This window comes from Schistocerca piceifrons, chromosome 2 (genome assembly GCF_021461385.2).
Source record: "Schistocerca piceifrons isolate TAMUIC-IGC-003096 chromosome 2, iqSchPice1.1, whole genome shotgun sequence".
NCBI lineage: Eukaryota > Metazoa > Arthropoda > Insecta > Orthoptera > Acrididae > Schistocerca > Schistocerca piceifrons.
In genome coordinates, this window is record NC_060139.1 from 681,660,360 (window position 1) to 681,680,905 (window position 20,546).

The 20,546-nt window shown below is 43.3% G+C and overlaps 1 protein-coding gene across 1 annotated transcript in view; it reads right to left on the reverse strand.

Annotated features, from left to right (window-relative positions):
* Positions 1 to 9,914: 9,914 nt before the first annotated feature.
* The window catches only part of LOC124776872, a 106,935-nt gene continuing 96,303 nt past the window's right edge, over positions 9,915 to 20,546 (reverse strand). Inside the window, exon 5 of the mRNA XM_047252053.1 lies at positions 9,915 to 10,256. Coding sequence (XP_047108009.1) covers positions 10,077 to 10,256 — 180 coding nt within the window. The 3' untranslated portion in view covers positions 9,915 to 10,076. The remainder of the gene's footprint in view (positions 10,257 to 20,546) is intronic.

A 20,546-nucleotide genomic window follows, 5' to 3' on the forward strand; every position in this document is an offset into this window, starting at 1 on the left:
GTTCAAATGGCTCTGAGCACTATGGGACTTAACTTCTGTGGTCATCAGTCCCCTAGAACTTAGAACTACTTAAACCTAACCAACCTAAGGACATCACACACATCCATGCCCGAGGCAGGATTCGAACCTGCGACCGTAGCGGTCACGCGGTTCCAGACTGAAGCGCCTAGAACCGCACGGCCACACTGGCCGGCCCTTAATCCTTCTTATGAGATAAGTCGTAAGGTCAGTATGGCCTCACGTGTTCCAATATTTCTACGGAATCCAAACTGATCTCCCCAGAGGTCGGCTTCTACCAGTTTTTCCATGCGTCTGTAAAGAATTCGTGTTAGTATTTTGCAGACGTGGCTTATTAAACTGATAGTTCGGTAATTTTCACATCTGTCGACACCTGCTTTCTTTGGGATTGGAATTATTGTATTCATCTCGAAGTCTGAGGGTATTTCGCCTGTCTCATACATCTTGCTCACCAGATGGTAGAGTTTTGTCAGGACTGGCTCTCCCAAGGCCGTCAGTAGTTCTAATGGAATGTTGTCTACTCCCGGGGTCCTTGTTTCGGCTCAGGTCTTTCAGTGCTCTGTCAAACTCTTCACGCACTATCATAACTCCCATTTCATCTTCATCTACATCCTCTTCCATTTCCGCAATATTGGCATCAAGTACATTGCCCTTGTATGGACCCTCTATATACTCCTTCCACCTTTCTGCTTTCCCTTCTTTGCTTAGAACTGGGTTTCCATCTGAGCTCTTGATAATCATACAAGAGGTTCTCTTCCCTGCAAAGGTCTCTTTAATTTTCCAGTAGGCAGTATCTATCTTACCCCTATTCGCATATTGTAATATAACTCAAAAAGGATACCTGGGTACATGTAAGAGGTGACCAGAAGGCGCAAATTCTTCCTAGGTGAAATAAATGCATGACTGAATATCGGCATAGTTCCCGCATGTATGTATCATCTACTGTCCACCATTATGTGGTCGTCTCTGTCTTTTCTCATCTTCTTTTACGTAAATTAATACAAAGTGACGGTGATACCCCAGTAATTCATCAGTGTCAGCAATTACTTTTTTGTAGCTAACTATAAAAGAAAGCAGTGTTGCGCGAATCTTGTGTTCCCTACCAGCGACTGAATCATAAAATATATAGAAGCACTGAATAATAATTAGATGCACGTAATACTTTAAAAGAATAGTTAATAAATGCAGCTTACTTCTTTACGTACTCTGTGAAACTGTATACAGTTTTGATGTCTTTCATAACGGAATTCAGTAGGGGCGCAGGCTACGCCATACATTACTAATTTATTTCACGATACTGTGAGGGCTACGCAAGTATCGTCCGCATAGAAGAGGGTTTCAGCTCTGTTTCCATTTCTTCTGAAAATTTTGTCTTTTGGTCCTTGGAATCTCAATTTGAAAGAAAAGGAAAAGAAATATCTTACCGACAGTAAGTATGTGACAGATAATGTGACAGTCCTCATCTCTGTGCTTGTAGACAGATACCTTTTCCGATGTCCTGCGGATCGTAATTCTGCCGCTTCAACTGGAGGAAGGAGCAGAAGAGTTGTTTTTCCACGCGTCAAAGCGATTTGTCACGTCAAGAGCTGGACTGCAACTCTGTTGGCGATTGAGTGAGGAGATCACTGAATATTTGTCTCCTGGTACCGCAAAGGCCTACTATAAGTGTGCAAAAATTTAGAAGTGATGCAAAAATTAACAAGCTGCTTATATTTTCTGAGTCCGCCGCGACAGCTGAGTGGTCAGCGCGGCGGTCTGTCAAGTCAAGGGGCCCGGGTTCGATTCCTAGCTGGGTCGGAGATTTTCTCCAGCTAGAGACTGGGTGTTGTGTCGTCCTCATTATCATTTTATCGTCATCATCATTGGAAGGCAACGGAAAACCACCACTGGAATCACTTTCCTAGGCGCTCATGCGGTGGGCCTCTCTGACGGGGCTTCCCCATGACAAGACCTGCCGTAAGGCAGAACACAGAAAAAATTATATTTTCAGAAATGAAAAATTGTGCTCTTCTCAAAACAAACAAGCGTAGCATCCTATGACTATAATATCAGTGTGATACAGTTGAAATCTGTAAGCTCGCACAAGTAATTGTGTGTAATAATTTGTATGGATATAAAATGGAACGATCACATAGGCTGAATCTGAGATACAGGACCTTTCTTCATTGATCCTGAGACGAGTGGAAGCTGTTTTTTGTATTTCCATATTTTTGTTCACCTCCTTTACTACTACACCTAGTATACCCTGCAAAACACTGTGAATTGCAAGAAGGAGGGTATATTCCACTGAGCTCTACCCGTTCCATTCACACATGGAGTGCAGGAAGAATGACTGCTGAAGTGTCTCTGCGCTGTAATTAGTCTAATCTTGTCATCGCGATCCCTTTTGGAATGATTTGGGGAGGCTTGTAATATATTTCTAAATTCATCATCTAAAATTTGTTCAAAATCTTTATGCATAGGTTTTCACGGTATTGTCTGCGTCTATCTTCAAGCGTCTACCATTTCAGTACTTTCATCATCTTCATGACACTCCCCTATGGGTCAAAAAAACCTATGACCAATCGTGCTGCCCTTCTTTTTATTCGTCCAACTTCCCCTGTCAGTTCTATTTGGTGCAATTCCCACATACTTGAGCAACATTCTAGGATGGGTAGCACAGGTGTTTTGTAAGCAGTCTCCTTTGTAGACAGATATCCATTTCCCTAGTATTCTACCAATGAACTGCAGTCTGCCACCACTATTGTTTCTACAAAATAGTGACAAGTTCAGTGAAGGTGGACAGTGATCACACACCTTCTGTCCAAAGTAGACCACACTGGCTCAGTAATACACACGCTGACTCACCTGCCCTTAACTATGGATTTAATGTGTTGATTCCTGCCATGACGTCAAACATGTGGGGTCCAGGAAGCCTGCCTTTTCGGATCGCTGGACAACATTCAGATATATCATATTAATGAGTTTTATTACGAAATGAACAATGACGGTACTTAACATTGACAACAACACGGAAGTGTCGCAAGCAAAGGCCGACATGCAAATAAGAAATCTCTTCGTTGTTGTTGTTGTGGTCTTCAGTCCTGGGACTGGTTTGATGCAGCTCTCCATGCTACTCTATCCTGTGCAAGCTTCTTCATCTCCCAGTACCTACTGCAGCGTACATCCTTCTGAATCTGCTTAGTGTATTCATTTCTTGGTCTCCCTCTACGATTTTTACCCTCCACGCTGCCCTCCAGTACTAAATTGGTGATCCCTTGATGCCTCAGAACATGTCCTACCAACCGATCCCTTCTTGTGGTGAAGGTGTGCCACAAACTCCTCTTCTCCCCAATTCTATTCAATACCTCCTCATTAGTTATGTGATCTACCCATCTAATCTTCAGCATTCTTCTGTAGCACCACATTTCGAAACCTTCTATTCTCTTCTTGTCCAAACTATTTATCGTCCATGTTTCACTTCCATACATGACTACACTCCATACAAATACTTTCAGAAACGACTTCCTGACATTTAAATCTATACTCGATGTTAACAAATTTCTCTTCTTCAGAAACGCTTTCCTTGCCATTGCCAGTGTACATTTTATATCTTCTCTACTTCGAACATTATTAGTTATTTTGCTCCCCAAATAGCAAAACTCCTTTACTACTTTAAGTGTCTCATTTCCTAATCTAATTCCCTCAGCATCACCCGACTTAATTCGACTACATTCCGTGATCCTTGTTTTGCTTTTGATGATGTCATCTTGCCGTTCGTGGGGAGGCTTGCTTGCCTCAACGATACAGATAGCCGTACCGTAGGTGCAGCCACAACGGAGGGGTATCTGTTGAGAGGCCAGACAAACGTGTGGTTCCTGAAGAGGGGCAGCGGCCTTTTCAGTAGTTGCAGGGGCAACAGTCTGGATGATTGACTGACCTGGCCTTGTAACACTAAACAAAACGGCCTTGCTGTCCTGGTACTGCGAACGGCTGAAAGCAAGGGGAAACTACAGCCGTAATTTTTCCCGAGGGCATGCAGCTTTACTGTATGATTAAATGATAATGGCGTCCTCTTGGGTAAAATATTCCGGAGGTAAAATAGTCCCCCATTCGGATCTCCGGGCGGGGACTACTCAAGAGGTCGTCGTTATCAGGAGAAAGAAAACTGGCGTTCTACGGATCGGAGCGTGGAATGTCAGATCCCTTAATCGGGCAGGTAGGAAATCTCTTCAGTGTATACAATTCCTAACTCGCTGCTCTTCGAGTGCCTAATCTTGACGCTGCTGCAGAAGTGGGCCGCGACCAGTCGGGCCCGCCGCTTCTGTTCTCTTCGCATAGAGGCCGCTGCTGTCGCCTTGTCGTCCTGGGGAGGGGTCGGTCAGCGTGCCATTGGCTGACGTCTTCTTCACAGCCGTCTCTGCTCTCTCGTTCCCGACCGGCGTTCCGGCGCTTGACTTTACGTCGTAACATTATGCAGCCTGCAGCAACTTCAAAGCCTACACATGAGATTATCGTATTGTCTTGCTCGCTACACGGAAACCATCAGTCCCAGAAAAAAATGAACAGGACACTCTTGTGAAGAATTTAATGTAGTTAAAATTTATATTGCAGTACGTTTTCGTTGAACGCCACGGTTTTCGACTTACTTAAGAAAAATGCATTTGAAGATCACTTTTGTACGTTTTCTTGAATAAAGCGAAAACTACGGCCTCTGCCGAAAACGTGTCTCAAAACAAAATTTAACTGCATTAGATTTCCAACAAAAAAAGGTCCTGTCCATTTCCTGTAGGACTAATACACTACTGGCCATTCAAATTGCTGCACCACGAAGATGACGTGCTACAGACGCGAAATTTAACCGACAGGAAGAAGATGGTGTTATATGCAAACGATTAGCTATTTAGAGCATTCACACAAGGTTGGCGCCGGTGGCGACACCTACAACGTGCTGACATGAGGAAAGTTTCCAACCGATTTCTCATACACAAACAGCAGTTGACCGGCGTTGCCTGGTGAAACGTTGTTGTGATGCCTCGTGTAAGGAGGAGAAATGTGTGCCAACAAGTTTTCGACTTTGATAAAGGTCGGATTGTAGCCAATCGCGATTGCAGTTTATCGTATCGCGACATTGCTGCTCGCGTTGGTCGAGATCCAATGACTGTTAGCAGAATATGGAATCGGTGGGTTCAGGAATGGAATAGGTGGGTTCAGGAGGGTAATACGGAACGCCGTGCTGGATGCCAACGGCCTCGTATCACTAGCAGTCTAGATGACAGGCATCTTATCCGCATGGCTGTAACGGATCGTGCAACCACGTCTCGATACCTGAGTCAACAGATGGGGACATTTGCAAGACAACAACCATCTGCACGAACAGTTAGACGACGTTTGCAGCAGTATGGACTATCAGCTCGGAGGCCATGGCTGTGGTTACCCTTGACGCTGCATCACAGTCAGGAGCGCCTGTGATGGTGTACTCAACGACGAAACTGGGTGCACGGATGGCAAATAGTCATTTTTTTAGATGAATCCAGGTTCTGTTTACAGCATCATGATGGTCGCATCCGTGTTTGGCGACATCGCGGTGAACGCACATTGGAAGCGTGTATTCGTCATCGCCATACTGACGTATCACCCGGCTTGATGGTATGGGGTGCCATTGGTTACACGTCTCGGTCACCTCTCGTTCTTATTAACGTCACTTTGAACAGTGGACGTTACATTTCAGATGTGTTACGTCCCGTGGCTCTACCCTTCATTCGATCCCTGCGAAACCCTACATTTCAGCAGGATTATGCACGACCGCATGTTGCAGGTCCTGTAGGGGCCTTTCTGGATCCAGAAAATGTTCGACTGCTGCCCTGGCCAGCACATTCTCCAGATCTCTCACCAATTGAAAACGTCTGGTCAATGGTGGCCGAGCAACTGGCTCGTCACAATTCGCCAGTCACTACTCTTGATGAACTGTGGTATCGTGTTGAAGCTGCATGGGCAGCTGTACCTGTACACGCCATCCAAGCTCTGTTTGACTCAATGTCCAGGAGTTATTACGGCCAGAGGTGGTTGTTTTGGGTACTGATTTCTCAGGATCTATACACCCAAATTGGGTGAAAATATAATCACACGTCAGTTCTAGTATAATATATATGTCCAATGAATACCTGTTTATCATCTGGATTTCTTCTTGGTGTAGCAATTTTAATGGCCAGTAGTGTAGCTTGTGCGAAGCGAGAGAGAGAATACCAAAAGCTTGCTCATAGTATCCGAAGGCATAGTGGGTTGAATGAAATTCATAAGCAGGGGTAGTTGAATCACCCCATATATCAGTGTTTGGAAGCAGACTCGGCCAGAAGTTGGAAACAGTGTGCGCCAAGACTCATCCGACCAAATGACTTTCGTCTGTTGCTCCATAGTCGAGGTTTTATGGTTTCAGCGGCACGTTTCGCTGTTACAGGCATTTGCATCGCTGATGAAGGATTTTGAAATTCCAGCTCGTCCTGCAATAACCTGCTTGTGGAGCTCGCTTCGTGTTGTTTTAGTGCTGATAGGGATCCCGAGTGCGACATTCACTTCTTCAGTGACGTTTGTAGCTGTCGTCCCCATGTTTTCGTCTCAATCTTCTTCGGTGACCTGTCATAATCACTCAGTTTACACTTTCGCCCGTGTTGTGACTTACCGGATATTTTTTCCACTTTCCCTGTATGCGATACAAGTCTTCGATTCAGTGCCCCTTGAAACACCAAACACTTCAGCTACCTTGATTACGGAAACGTCCGTAATATAAGCACCAACAATTTTCCCACCCATTTTCGAATTCACGTACCTCCGGCGTAATGCACTGACAACTACATAGAACACTCTTCTGACCATTACGGACACTTCCAACGTACAGACGACGTTGCACAGATGTCGTTCGTGGTCAAATACAACAGCGCAACCTGCAGACTTGGGAAGCATCTGCGTTTATGTTCAAGCATGCATTTCTCTTTTTTCTATATTTTTCTCTAATTTCTCTTGACGTATACGTAGATGTATGGATTCTCTTCTTATCATTAAACTGTTTGTTCAGTTGCTGATAGAAAAAAAGATATGCATGTCATTAGCGTGACGAAAGTGGTCGAACCTATCCATAGCTTCATATACGTAAAGTGTCTTAACGTACTTTGTACAACTTAGAATATATTGACCACCGTTGTTACTTACGAGAACTGGTATTTTAATTTACGTTGGTTTATGTATGTTTAAAATATTTATTTTATGTATGTGGAGAAACGTTGTATGTAGAGGTAGAAATATGTGGCGATGCTATTAGAATGCTGGTAAGTTGTCAACACGAAGGTTATAACTGGCTGATGAGAATTTTGGCTACCTGTGTTTGAAGTGATATGGAAAAACGGCCGAGTTATGTGACCAGTTAAAATGTACTGTATGCGAACATAAACACTAGGTGCAATATTTTTAAAAGAACCACTGATCAATTTTGAACTTATTTTAAATACTGAACGCCGAAAATTCTCGCATTATCTTATATTCCAGGAGTAACCATCGATCATAAACATGGAAACGGTGTGCAAAGAGACGGTAGGGTATACAGCTAGTTGTACCAGACTGTAGAAGACAGAAGTCTGTAAAGACAATTCCGAAGCAGAAAAGTGATACTAGCTCGTCACCAACTGTAGTCAGGCGCCTTGGATGCAGTGGAGCGTAGGTTTTTGCAGTGTTACTCGCCTACAGGCTTAACTACGTTAATAGTAGAGTGAGATATTTTGACCGAATGGGACGGAAATTGGTAGATGTTGTTTACATGTACAGACAAACAAATTACAATTCCAGAAAAAAATAATGACGTATTCAGGAGAAAGATCTTCCCAAATGGAACGAGTCAATAACGCGTTGGTCCACCTCTGGCTTTTACGAAAGCATTTATTTGGATTGACATTGATCGAAAGAGCTGCTGGAAGTCGTCTTAAGTGATATCGTACCAAATTCTGTCCATTTGGCGCGACAAATAAAACCCGGAGATGGTTGGAGGGCCCTGCCCATAATGCTGCTAACGTTTCCAATTGGAGAGAGATCCGGCGACCTTGCTGGCCAGGGTAGGGTTTGGTAAGCACGAAGATAAATAGTAGAAACTCTCCATCTGCGGGAGTGCATTATCTTACTGAAATGTAAGCCCAGAATGGCTTGCCATGAAGCTCAAGAGAACGGGGCGCAGAATATCGTCGGCGTAGCGCTGTGCTGTAAGGATATCTGCTACGAAAAGAAATGGTACCCAAGACCATCACTCCTGGTTGTCGGGCTGTATGACAGGCGACAGTCAGAATTCTGTACCAAGACACCTGGGGCGTCCCCAGAGGTGTCTTTGTTGGTCATCGGGGCTCATTTAGAAGTGGTACTCATCAGTGAAGACAATTCTACTCTAGTCAATAAGATTCCAGGCCGAGGACGTATCTGGAGACGCCCCGGACTGCAGTGGTATACCAACATGACTTTCGCCAGCCATGCGGCCCGACAAGCAGGAGTGATGGTCAGGAGTGTCATACCATAGAAGGCCGGTTTTGGTTGTCACCTGCGGCACCCTTATAGCACAGCTGTACGTTGACGATATTCTACGTCCCGTTTTATTGCCCTTCATCACAAGTTGTCCTGGGCGTTACATTTCAGCAAGATAATATGTGCCAACACACGTCAAGAGTTGCTACTGCTTGTCCTCGTGTTTACAAAACCCTACCTTGACCAGCCAGATCTCTTCTCAATTGAGAACTTCTTGATGCAATAATTTACCAACAGCCGTATGATTTGTAGAAGTTTATTTTATTTTATGAACTTCTATGTGCACGACCTAGACCACACATAAGTAACTATGTATTCTGACATGGTTGTCACATTTTCTTGTATTTTAATTTATTTTATTGTTATTTATATAAGTTAATTTTTATTAAAAAATAATTCTTCCACTGTTCCACTGGACATACGAATGTATGCAGTAGATCTGATGTGTTGCATGGCCTATTACAACTGTGTGTTACGGTTTTATGAATAATAGCGTACACATATGTTCATACATCATGTGTTATTCGAGTAAAACAGGGAAAACTATTAACAACAGCATGACATAGTTAGAAGCATATGTGCCCTAATGTTACATATAGTTTTAATGATATACAATGTCTCTCTTTGAGCGACTGACGTAGTTAACATGAAACCTGTAAACTGTAAACGTATGTTCTATATTTTTTATAATTTTTTTTTATATTAGTACATTTCTTCTACTCATTGTACAGGGGCCTGAAGATGGCATCAATGTAATGCCGAAACTGGTAGCACATAGAAGTTCATAAAATAAAATAAACTTCTACAAATCATACGGCTGTTGATAAATTATTACATCAAGAAGTTCATGCCAGCCGTCGTCCTACTATCCATAATGGATCAACGAAGATCAATTGAGAACGTTTGGAGCATTAGGGGCAGGGCTCTCTAACCAGCGCGCCAATTGGACAGAATTTGGCGCCATATAACTCAGGAGAACATCCAGCAACTCTGTCAATGCCAAGTCAAATAACTGCTTGAACAAAGGCCAGAGGTGGATCAACGCATTGTTGAGTTGCTCAATAAGTGAAGCTCATTCTCTTGAATAAATCATCCAATTTTTCTTAAACGCTAACCTTTTTTTTATCTGTACATGTACATCACATCTACCGATTAGTGTTCCATTCAGATGTATATGTTCTAGGTGTAAATAAATGGTAACAGTGAGACTTAAGACGCAAGTACATCACATCTACCGATTAGTGTTCCATTCAGATGTATATGTTCTAGGTGTAAATAAATGGTAACAGTGAGACTTAAGACGCAAGTATTATAGTTGCAGTCATTCTGAAAAATGGCGCCATTAATTTCCAGGAGCAAAGTTTTATAAATGGAAAAGGACACTCACACATTTATTATCGTTCAGTTCTCTTTACATAGCAAAGACCGTACAAAAGTGGCGTACAAACAGTGTGGCACATTGTGGAGGATGAGAAGACAGTGGATGAGAAGAGGGCGGCAGAGAGAGGGAGAGTGGTGAACGGCTAGGGGCTCAGACTGAGCGAGAGGAACTGCTGCACGTCGCACTTGACCCGGCCCAGCACCTGCGACACGCCGTCTCTCAGCTGCTGCTCCACGGACGCCGACACCTCGGTCTTGAAGTGGTCGCTCAACCACGACACGATCTTTGACGTCAGCCAGCTGAGCTCGCCAAGGCCGGTCAACTGGAACATCATAAGTATAGAGTGCAGACCAGGGCTGCCAACTGCGCGGCTGGAGTTTACTACAGGCTATTTGAAACAAGTTTTGACTCACGGAAGGAAGAGGAAAATCACGGTAACCGGCGAGTAGGGTTCGCGCAACGAGTGTTCCATACAAACTTAATTACGTATATAAATAAACCATCCATCACGAGACTCGACAATTTGGACGATTTTTACCTGTTAAAGATATCGTTACTGGCGTGATATCGGTCCCAGGAATTGCATGACATTCGAGCCTGATAAAGGTCAAGTTTTTTGTGTCATTTCACATTTGCAAATCGTAAGTTTTTTATGCTAACTGGCAATTGCAGATGCATTGACTTCCTCTGCTCCCGTCCCTGTTGCGAGTACTGGTAAGATTTAACGGAAATCTCCACAGAACAAACCGGTACAGCCTGTCTTAGGGCTAGTGTTGTTATGCGAATGTCGATTTGTTCTGTTGTAACGGGACGTCCTCCTCTAGCATTACTTTTCCTAGACAGTAGTTGTCAATACCAGTACTAGTTTTCGAATTTTGGACAGGTCAATATTATTTCAGTTGCTTTTCTGAAGACTTTCATATAGTGTTATACACAGTAAGTTACCTTTCGGGCTAGAATTTACGAAAGGGAATTACTTTATTAAGTGTTTTGCTTTCAATGTTGCAATCGATAAGTACTAGTTCTGAATGTACACTTAACATAACTTTTTTAAAAAGATTTGAAATTATGAATTACTGGCACACTTAAAATTTCTATTATTAATTATGCAAGCCTGTACTGTTTACTATACTTATTTCTGGATTCATTTATGAAATAATAATCGAAATTAATAATGGAACAGAAACTAGTAGAAAATCATTTGTTAATAAAAATTGTAAACCCTTTGGAATATTGCCTCTGATGTGATCGGATGTATTTTTGTGCAAATTTACGCTTTGTTAATGTATAAAATAAAAACTCAGTATAATATACTAAAACGTGAGAGACTATATATTTAGGTGAAAACAAGAAATCTGCAACAACAATCTTGAAGTTTATTTAGTTAAATCCAACCGCTAGGCCCCAAAATGTGAGGTTTTCAGCTTCAAGAATAAAACCACTAGACAAGAAGAACTGGAGCCATCTCACCATGACAAGCTAAGTAAAGTAGAAAGTTTATTGTGGTCTTCGCTCCTCTCAAATCTTCATAAAAGACTTTAATGTGGACAACAGACGGACGTAGGAAGAAGGGGGTAGATTACATTGTGGAACACTTCAAAAGACATTTTGTGAGATATCAGAACCTCATCGCAGACACTGAAAGTGCAATCCTGTGGCAGTTATAGTATTACTTTGCTTTGAAAAACGGGAGATGTTGTACGTCTCGTAGGCATAGACTGTCAGCTCTGTGATTTGACACCTTCACTGTTAGATGGCAAAGGATTCGTTTCCACAACGGCATAGACCTTTATGTCATCGTAGCTTTGCCAGTTAGCAAGAAATATTTGCAAATTGTACACACAAATCTACCTCGCGAATCACTGAGCTTTTTATCAGACTATGATCGCAATGTAAGTTTGTAATGACAAACATTTATATGATATAATTACAATGTAACAATTTTAGGATTTTTTCCTTTACTTTTACTGTGAAAGTTTACTTCTTGCCAAATTTCTTGATTATATGTTAACGGGAAGTACCCTATAGGTTTTGATGATTGAGTTTGAGAGTATAGAAAACTATGTGGCATAAATGGCTGGATATGTTGACAGAATTAACGTAGAAGCTTAAATTTTTTATACCGTCAAGGCTTCAATTTGATACGTCTACCCGTTGTTGAGAAAGCGGGGTCTTTATCAGTCGGACAGACGGATAGGCAGGCAGGCAGCGGGATAACAAAGTGATCCTGTAATGGTTCCGTTTATACCGATAAAGGTACAGACTCCTAAAAAAGAATGTCTATGTAAAACCTGTTACTAGGAACTACTGTAAGGATTTTTGATACAGTGTTTACTAATAGAATGATTCACGATAAACATCCATGTATACAATTTATTACCGCTACGCCAGCTACATATTTAACTCAAGGTAAAAAGATCTTTGATTTTTGAGAAGGATGTCTCTGAGTGTCCACCTCTTCACGACGGTCGTAACACCCCTTCTGTCAGACGGGGAGCACCGATTCTTTACCACAGTGCTAGGGAGATATTCCGTTACTTCAACTGTGGAGACAGAAGAAAAGCCTGCGCTACACCCAAGTCGTCTGGGGCGGACCACGACTTTACAGACAATAAGGGACCAAAGCAACCATGTTCTGCACCATGGAACTTTACGCCGAATTTGTTGAGACCATTCCCGTAATTGTTTTCAGAATTGAAAAACTAGTGGGGTGAGTTCAAAGCCAGACTGGTTCACGCAAATATATTGAGGGCAAATGGTAAAACGATATGCGACGAAACGCTTGTAGCCGTTCTTTATATGTTCCCTTATTCGTCCTGTTAACAAATAACAATACTACTTATTCAGAGGAGACATAAATGTAGATTGAGATGACTCAAAAAACCATTAATTATTGAAACACTTCATTAAGCTTTACGGTACTCTCCTCGTAGCGAAATATACAAACAATGTATTCACTTCCTTAGTGCACCACAATTCGTGAATATTTCAGGGAAGGCATATTTAAGAATCTACTGGTGATACAAACGTTTATTCACTACAAGTGTCGAGCATCCGACTATCAGCCGGTACTTACGTACATCAATCTGTACGTTACCGTTATTACTGTGCCGCTGGAAAATAAAAAGGCACTCCTGCGTCACTGAAGCTCCCGCCAATAATAGCATACATTAATGCGGTCAACAGCAAATTCCGTTAACTTAGATAAAAAATCTTAGCATATTGCATTAACGTAGATAATAATCTTAGTACACTCTATCTGCACAAGCCGGTGTCTATAACTTTTGGTGACTCTCGGTTCTGCTTTCTAGTAGTTCAAGTAATGATAAAAATCTTGGACAGTCGTTACCCTACATTTCTCAATTGCTGGAAACAAAGGTAAGAGCAACCTGGTCACCTGGTTAGCTTCGGTGCACAAAATTCATAAAAGCGCAGTAGCGTAAAATTTTTATTTAAGTTTTATAATGGAGAAGCATTACATTCATAAACAGTGAGTCTTGGGAAGGCCTAATGTTGATTATTTTCCAGAGATAATCGTTCAAAAGTCAGATTTAATAGAATTTGTCAGTGCTCAAATGAATGAAATATAGATTTATTAGGCCTTACTTTCACATATCATATTGAAATAAAATAACAACAGTGAAAATGTGAGTGCATATTGCTGAACAAGTGCACTGTAGTTAGGCAATGCTACTGTGCCACACAGCTCTAAAACCGCTCTGCCTTAATTGTCCTTGTGTAGACCAGTGTAATGGATGTGTTTTTTTTTTTTTTTTTTGGGCGGTGACAATAGAAAGAGGCTGAACTTCGGTTCCGGCACGCTGCCTACTCCCTTGGAATGGTACCAAGGGACCGCCAAGCTTGATGTCCTCATCCAACTGAACACTGTGTAGATATTAAAAATATAATCCACGACACTGACACGCCTTAAATCCTTACACCATCATCTCTCTTCCCCTCGGTGGCCAAAATTTCACCGAAAACTTCTTCCACCACCAGTATTTGAACTGTCGCCACGAAAGAGGCTTGCGTTAGAGACGTCAGTTAACGAACTATGGTTAGACAGTGGGAGATTCCTAGATACAGATTTGCGTTTGTTCGCTTGAAGAGTAAGCTGCAGTCCGAAGTCGATAAACTGCGTCGGCAGGTCGACAGGCCCCAGTCAGCTACCCTAAGCTGCTGCGGCGATGAAGCCTCTGCGCCGAAGGCAGTGTCGGTCTTTTATGACGCTGGCGTCGGCTGAGAACTTCGTCGCGCTGCGCCTTCGTATGAGCCCGACCTTGGCAGAACGTCGTCACGCGAAGGTTGAAAGGAAACAAAGGCGAGGTTCCGGATCCTAGAGCGGAAAGCGAATGTGGGTACTGGGCACGCGGCTGCTCGTGTACTCTTTAAAAACGGGCCTAATAAATCGACTGTTATCGATAAGACGTCTAACATGGGACAGTACGAGCCGCATCATCTGTAACGACTGGGGTTTAACTGTATATTAAGATCACAGTCGCACACAGGGAGGTGCTATTCCCTACTGGGAGCTTAAATGTTAAGCAGGACGTAGAGCCTCTCAGGAAATGGAAGAGCATATGGAGAACTCTGCTGTCAGTTGCTGAAGGCGATGGGTACTGACTGCTGCAAGTCACGATTCATGGTGGAGAAATGAGTCTTGTCACATGGGCTTAGAGTCCGTCCTTGACGTCTTCCATCGACTGGGATCTTTCAACAACGGGAAGCACAGCTGATCTGCTGGACCTGAATTGGGATTTGCACGACAACGCCTTTTTTGTTTATGTGCTTGCAATCTGAATGCTGTTACGCTTGAAAATGCGCAAAACAAACCAGTGTCCCCACAGTTCATTGTGTATTTTCCTATGTTAAATACATCTCATTACCGAAGCTAATTCCACGACCAAACCCCGTGAATTATGCATCGTTGGATATCACTGTCCTAGCGGTTAATGATGGCTTTAGAAACCGAAGCCGCTACCACTCCTTCAGAATAAAATTAAGATTACTTTTTCACGTTTTATGAAAGACAAAAGTATTGCAGACGGAGCCATCTCTCGCTTTGCTTAATTGTGGCAATGGGAATCAGCAGAGCCTTTTCAAACAAAACATCCCTGCCTTAACATGACGTTATCGGAAAACCTGACCCAGGATAACAGAATGGGGATTTCAATTCCACTACCCTGAACCACAGACCTTGCCTCTGGGGGAAGGCTTGCGTGCCTCAGATAGCCGTACCGTAGGTGCAACCACAAGAGAGGGGTATCTGTTGAGAGGCCAGACAAACGTGTGGTTCCTGAAGAGGGGCAGCAGCCTTTTCAGTAGTTTTCGGTAGTAGTATGGATGATTGAACTGTCCTTGTAACATCAACCAAAACAACATTTCTGTGCTGGTATTCCGAACGGCTGAAAGCAAGGGCAAAGTACAGCCGCAATTTTTCCCGAGGGCATGCAGCTTTTTTATATACTTAAATGATGATGGTTTCCTCTTGGGTAAAATATCACTTAGGTAAAATAGTCCCCCATTCGGATCTCCGGGCAGGGACTACTCAGGAAGGCGTCGTTATCAGGAGAAACGAAACTGGCATTCTATGGATCGGAGCGTGGAATGTCAGATCCCTTATTCGGACAGGTAGGTTAGAAAATTTAGAAAGCGAAATGGATAAGTTAAAGTTAAATATAGTGGGTATTAGTGAAGTTCGGTGGCAGGAGGAACAGGACTTCTGGTCAGGTGAATACACGGTTACAAATATAAAATCAAACAGGGGTAATGCAGGAATAGGTTTTATAATGAATAACAAAATAGGAACACGGATAAGCTACTGCGGACAGCATAGTGACCGCATTATTGTAGCCAAGGTAGACACAAAGCCACATCTACCACAGTAGTACAAGTTTATTTGCCAACTAGCTCCGCAGTTGAGGAGGATTGAGCAAATGTACGATGAGATAAATAATTGCTCAGATGGTTAAGGGAGACGAAAATACACACACCAAAAAATATTTGCATAACCTCGATTCCAAGAACTCCTGAAGATAGAAGTTGACTGTGGATATTTTATCACAGACACAGTCCCTTTCACTGTTCGGAAAAGTCCCTAAACCCGCCCAAAGATGTAAACAACCATGCATGAGCAGCGCCTAATAGATGGAGGGGGTCCGACAGGCCAACAGTTTCAGTCATTCCTCCAGGAAGGAGGTACATAGCTCGTGTTGCCTCTAGTTCAACCATGTCTAGACATTTAATACCGCGGTTTGATCGCGTCCTCATTGTTACTTTGTGCCAGGAAGGGCTCTCAGCAAGGGAGGTGTCCAGGCGTCTCAAAGTGAACGAAAGCGATGTTGTTCAGACATGGAGGAGATACAGAGAGACAGGAACTATCGATGACCTGCCTCGCTCACGCCGCCCAAGGGCTACTACTGCAGTGGATGACCGCTGCCTACGGATTGAGGCTCGGAGGAACACTGACACCAACGCCACTATGTTGAATAATGCTTTTCGTGCAGCCATAGGACGTCGTGTTGCGACTCAAACTGTGCGGAATGGGCTGCATGATGCGCAGCTTCACTTTCGACGTCCATGCCAAGGTCCATTTTTGCAACTACGACACCATGCAGCGCGGTACGAATGGGCCCAACAACAGGCCGAATTGACTGCTCAGGATTAGCATCACGTTCTCTTTACCGATGAGTGTCGCGTATGCCTTCAACTAGACAATCGTCGGAGACGTGTTTGGAGGCAGCCCGGTAAGGCTGAACGCCGTAGACACACTGTCCAGCGAGTGTGGCAAGGTGGAGGTTCGCTGCTATTTTGGGGTGGCACTATGTGGGGCCGACGTACGCCGCTGGTGGTCATGGAAGGCACTGTAACGACTGTCCGATACGTGAATGCCATTCTCTGACCGATAGTGCAACCATGTCGGCAGCATATTGCGAGGCATTCGTCTTCATGGACGACAATTTGCGCCCCCATCGTGCACATCTTGTGAATGACTTCCTCCATAATAATGACATCACTCGACTAGAGTGGCCAGCATGTTCTCCAGACATGAACCCCATCGAACATGCCTACGATAGATTAAAATGGGCTGTTTACGCACGACGTGACCCACCAACCGCTCTGAGGGACCTACGCCGAATCGCCGTTGAGGAGTGGGGCAAATATGGACCAACAGTGCCTTGATGAACTTGTGGATAGTATGCCACGACGAATACAGGCATGCATCAATGCAAGAGGACGTCCTACTGGGTATCAGAGGTACTGGCGTGTGCAGCAGTCTGGACCACCACCTCTGAAGGTCTCGCAGTATGGTGGTACAACATGCAGTATATCGTTTACATGAGCAATGAAAAGGGCGGAAATGATGTTTACGCTTATCTCGATTACAATTTTCTGTACACGTTCCGGAACTCTCGGAATCGAGGTGATCCAAAACCTTTTTGTTGTGTGTATAATAGACATGGGGGACTGGAATTCGATAGTAGGAAAAGGAAGAGAAGGAAAAGGAATGAAAGAGAAAGCTGCCTGGTAGAATTTTGCACAGAGCATAGCTAACACTTGGGTTAAGAATCATGAAAGAAGGCTGTATGTGTGGAAGAGACCTGGAGACACCGAAAGGTTTCTGATTAATTATGTAGTGGTAAGACAGAGATTTAGGAACCAGGTTTTAAATCGTAATCTATTCTCAGCTGCAGATGTGGACACTAATTACAATCTATTGGTGAAAAAAGAATCTGAGGTCATCAGTCCCGTAGAACTTAGAACTACTTAAACCTAACTAACCTAAGGACATCACACACATCCATGCCAGAGGCAGGAACCGAACCTGCATCCGTAGCGGTCGCGCGGTTCCAGACTGAAGCGCCTAGAACCGCTCGGCCACACCGGCCGGCTCTGTTGGTGAAGAACTGTAGATTAAAACTGAAGAAACTGCAGAAAGGCAGGAATTTAAGAAGATGGAATCTGCATGAACTGAAAGAACCAGAGGTTGTAGAGAGTTTCAGAGGGAGCATTAGAGAACTATTGAGAAGTACAGGGGAAAGGAATACTCTAGAAGAAGAATGGGTAGCTCTGAGAGATGAAATAGAAAATCCAGTGGACCAAGTATTTAACAAGACGAAGGGTAGTAGAAATCCTTGGGTTACATAAGAGGTATTGAGTTTAATCGATGAAAGGAGATAGTATAAAAATGAAGTAAATGAAGCAGACGAAAAGGAATACAAACGTCTCAAAAATGAGATCGATAGGAAGTGCAAAATGGATAATCAGGAAAGGCTAGCACACAAATGTAATGATGTAGAATCATATACCATTGTACGTAAGATTGATGCCGCCTACAGGAAAATTAAAGAGACTTTTGCAGAGAAGAGAACCACTTGTATGATTATCAAGAGCTCAGATGGAAACCCAGTTCTAAGCAAAGAAGGGAAAGCAGAAAGGTGGAAGGAGTGTATAGAGCGTCTATAGAAGGATGATGTAGTTAAGGGCAGTATTACGGAAATGGAAGAGATGGGAGATATGATACTGCGTGATGAGCGTGACAGACCACTGAAAGATCTAAGTCGAAAGAAGACCCAGGAGTAGACAACAATCCGTTAGAACTACTGATAGCCTGGGGAGAGCCAGCCACGACAAAACTCTTCCATCTGGTGAGCAAGATGTATGAGACAGGCGGAATACCAGCAGACTTCAAGAAGAATATAATAATTCCAATTCCAAAGAAAGCAGGTGCTGAGAGACGTGAAAATTAGCTAACCATCAATTTAATAAGTCACGGTTGCAAAATACTAACACGAATTCTGTACAGACGAACGGAAAAACTGGTAGAAGCCGACCTCGGGGAAGATCATTTTGGATTCCGGAGAAATTTTGGAACACGTGAGACAATACTGATCCTACGACTTATCTTAGAAGATAGATTAAGGAAAGGCAAACCTACGTTTACAGGTTTTTTAGACTTAGAGAAAGCTTTTGAAAATGTTGACTGGAATACTCTCTTTCAGTTTCTGAGGATGGGAGGGGTGAAATACAGGGAGCAAAGCCGGCCGCGGTGGTCTCGCGGTTCTAGGCGCGCAGTCCGGAACCGCGCGACTGCTACGGTCGCAGGTTCGAATCCTGCCTCGGGCATGGATGTGTGTGATGTCCTTAGGTTAGTTAGGTTTAAGTAGTTCTAAGCTCTAGGGGACTGATGACCACAGCTGTTAAGTCCCATAGTGCTCAGAGCCATTTGAACCATTTGAACAGGGAGCAAAAGGCTATTTACAATTTGTCTTAACAGTCGAGGGGCACGTAAGATAAGCAGTATTGAGCAGGGAGTGAGACAGGGTTGTAGCCTTTCCTCGATGTTATTCAATCTGCATATTGGGCAAGCAGTAAAGGAAACAAAAGAAAAAATGGGGGTAGGTGTTAAAATCCAAGGAGAAGAAATAAAACAATTGAGGCTTGCCGATGATATTGTAATTCTGGAAGAGACGGCAAAGGATTTGTAAGAGCAGTTGAACGGAATGGACATTGTTATGGAAGGAAGATATAAGATGAATAATAAAAAAAAGTAAAACAAGGATAATGGAATGTAGTCGAATTAAATAAGGTGATGCTGAGGGAATTAGATTAGGAAATGAGACACTTAAAGTAGTCAATGAGTTTCGCTATCTGGGAAGCAAACTAACCGATGATGGTCGAATTAGAGAGGATGTAAAATGTAGAGTGGCAATGGCAAGGAAAGCGTTCCTGAAGAAGAGAAATTTGTTAACATCGAGTATAGATCTAAGTATTTGTATGGAGTGTAGCCATGCATGGAAGTGAGAACAGTTTCGACATGAAGAGAATTACAAGCTTCTGAAATGTCGTGCTGCAGAAGAATACTGAAGATTAGATGGGTAGATCACGTAACTAATGAGGAGGTACTGAACAGAACTGGGGAGAAGAAGAATTTGTGACACAACTTGACTAGAAGAAGGGATCCGGTGGTAGGACACGTTCTGACGTATCAAGGGATCACCAATGTAGTTTTGGAGAGTAAGAATCGTAGAGGGACACCATGAGATGAACGCACTAGGCAGATTCAGAGGGATGTGGATTGCAGTAGTTGCTCGGAGATGAAGAGTTTTGCACAGGACAGAGTTGCACACAGAGCTGCATCAAACCAGTCTTTGGACTGAGGACTACAACAACAAGAACCCGGAAAGCATGTCACTGGGCCACATCGTTCGATTACATTTCCTTCAATTAACTTTGCAACTGATGTTCCCTGACAGATTAGGACTGCGTTCTGGACCAAGATGCGGATTGGGACTTTCGAATTTGAAGAGTGATGTTATCAGTAGGTGAACGTGGCCGACCCCACACACTGCCAGAACACCACCTCTATTTTTCAAACTTGTCGGAAGGTTTCCCTCGCACCTTGGTGGACTATCTGCCCTGAGAAAAAGGATTAGCTACGAGGAGTGTTCAATAAGTAATGCAACACAATTTTTTCTCTGCCATTCGGTTAAATAAATGTGTGATTTGCCGTGGGACATCACGGAATGTTCCCGCTTCAGCCCCTATAGCGTCACGAAATTCCGATAGGTGGCAGCGCTATACGTGGCGTTTCAAGGAGACAGCTGTCACT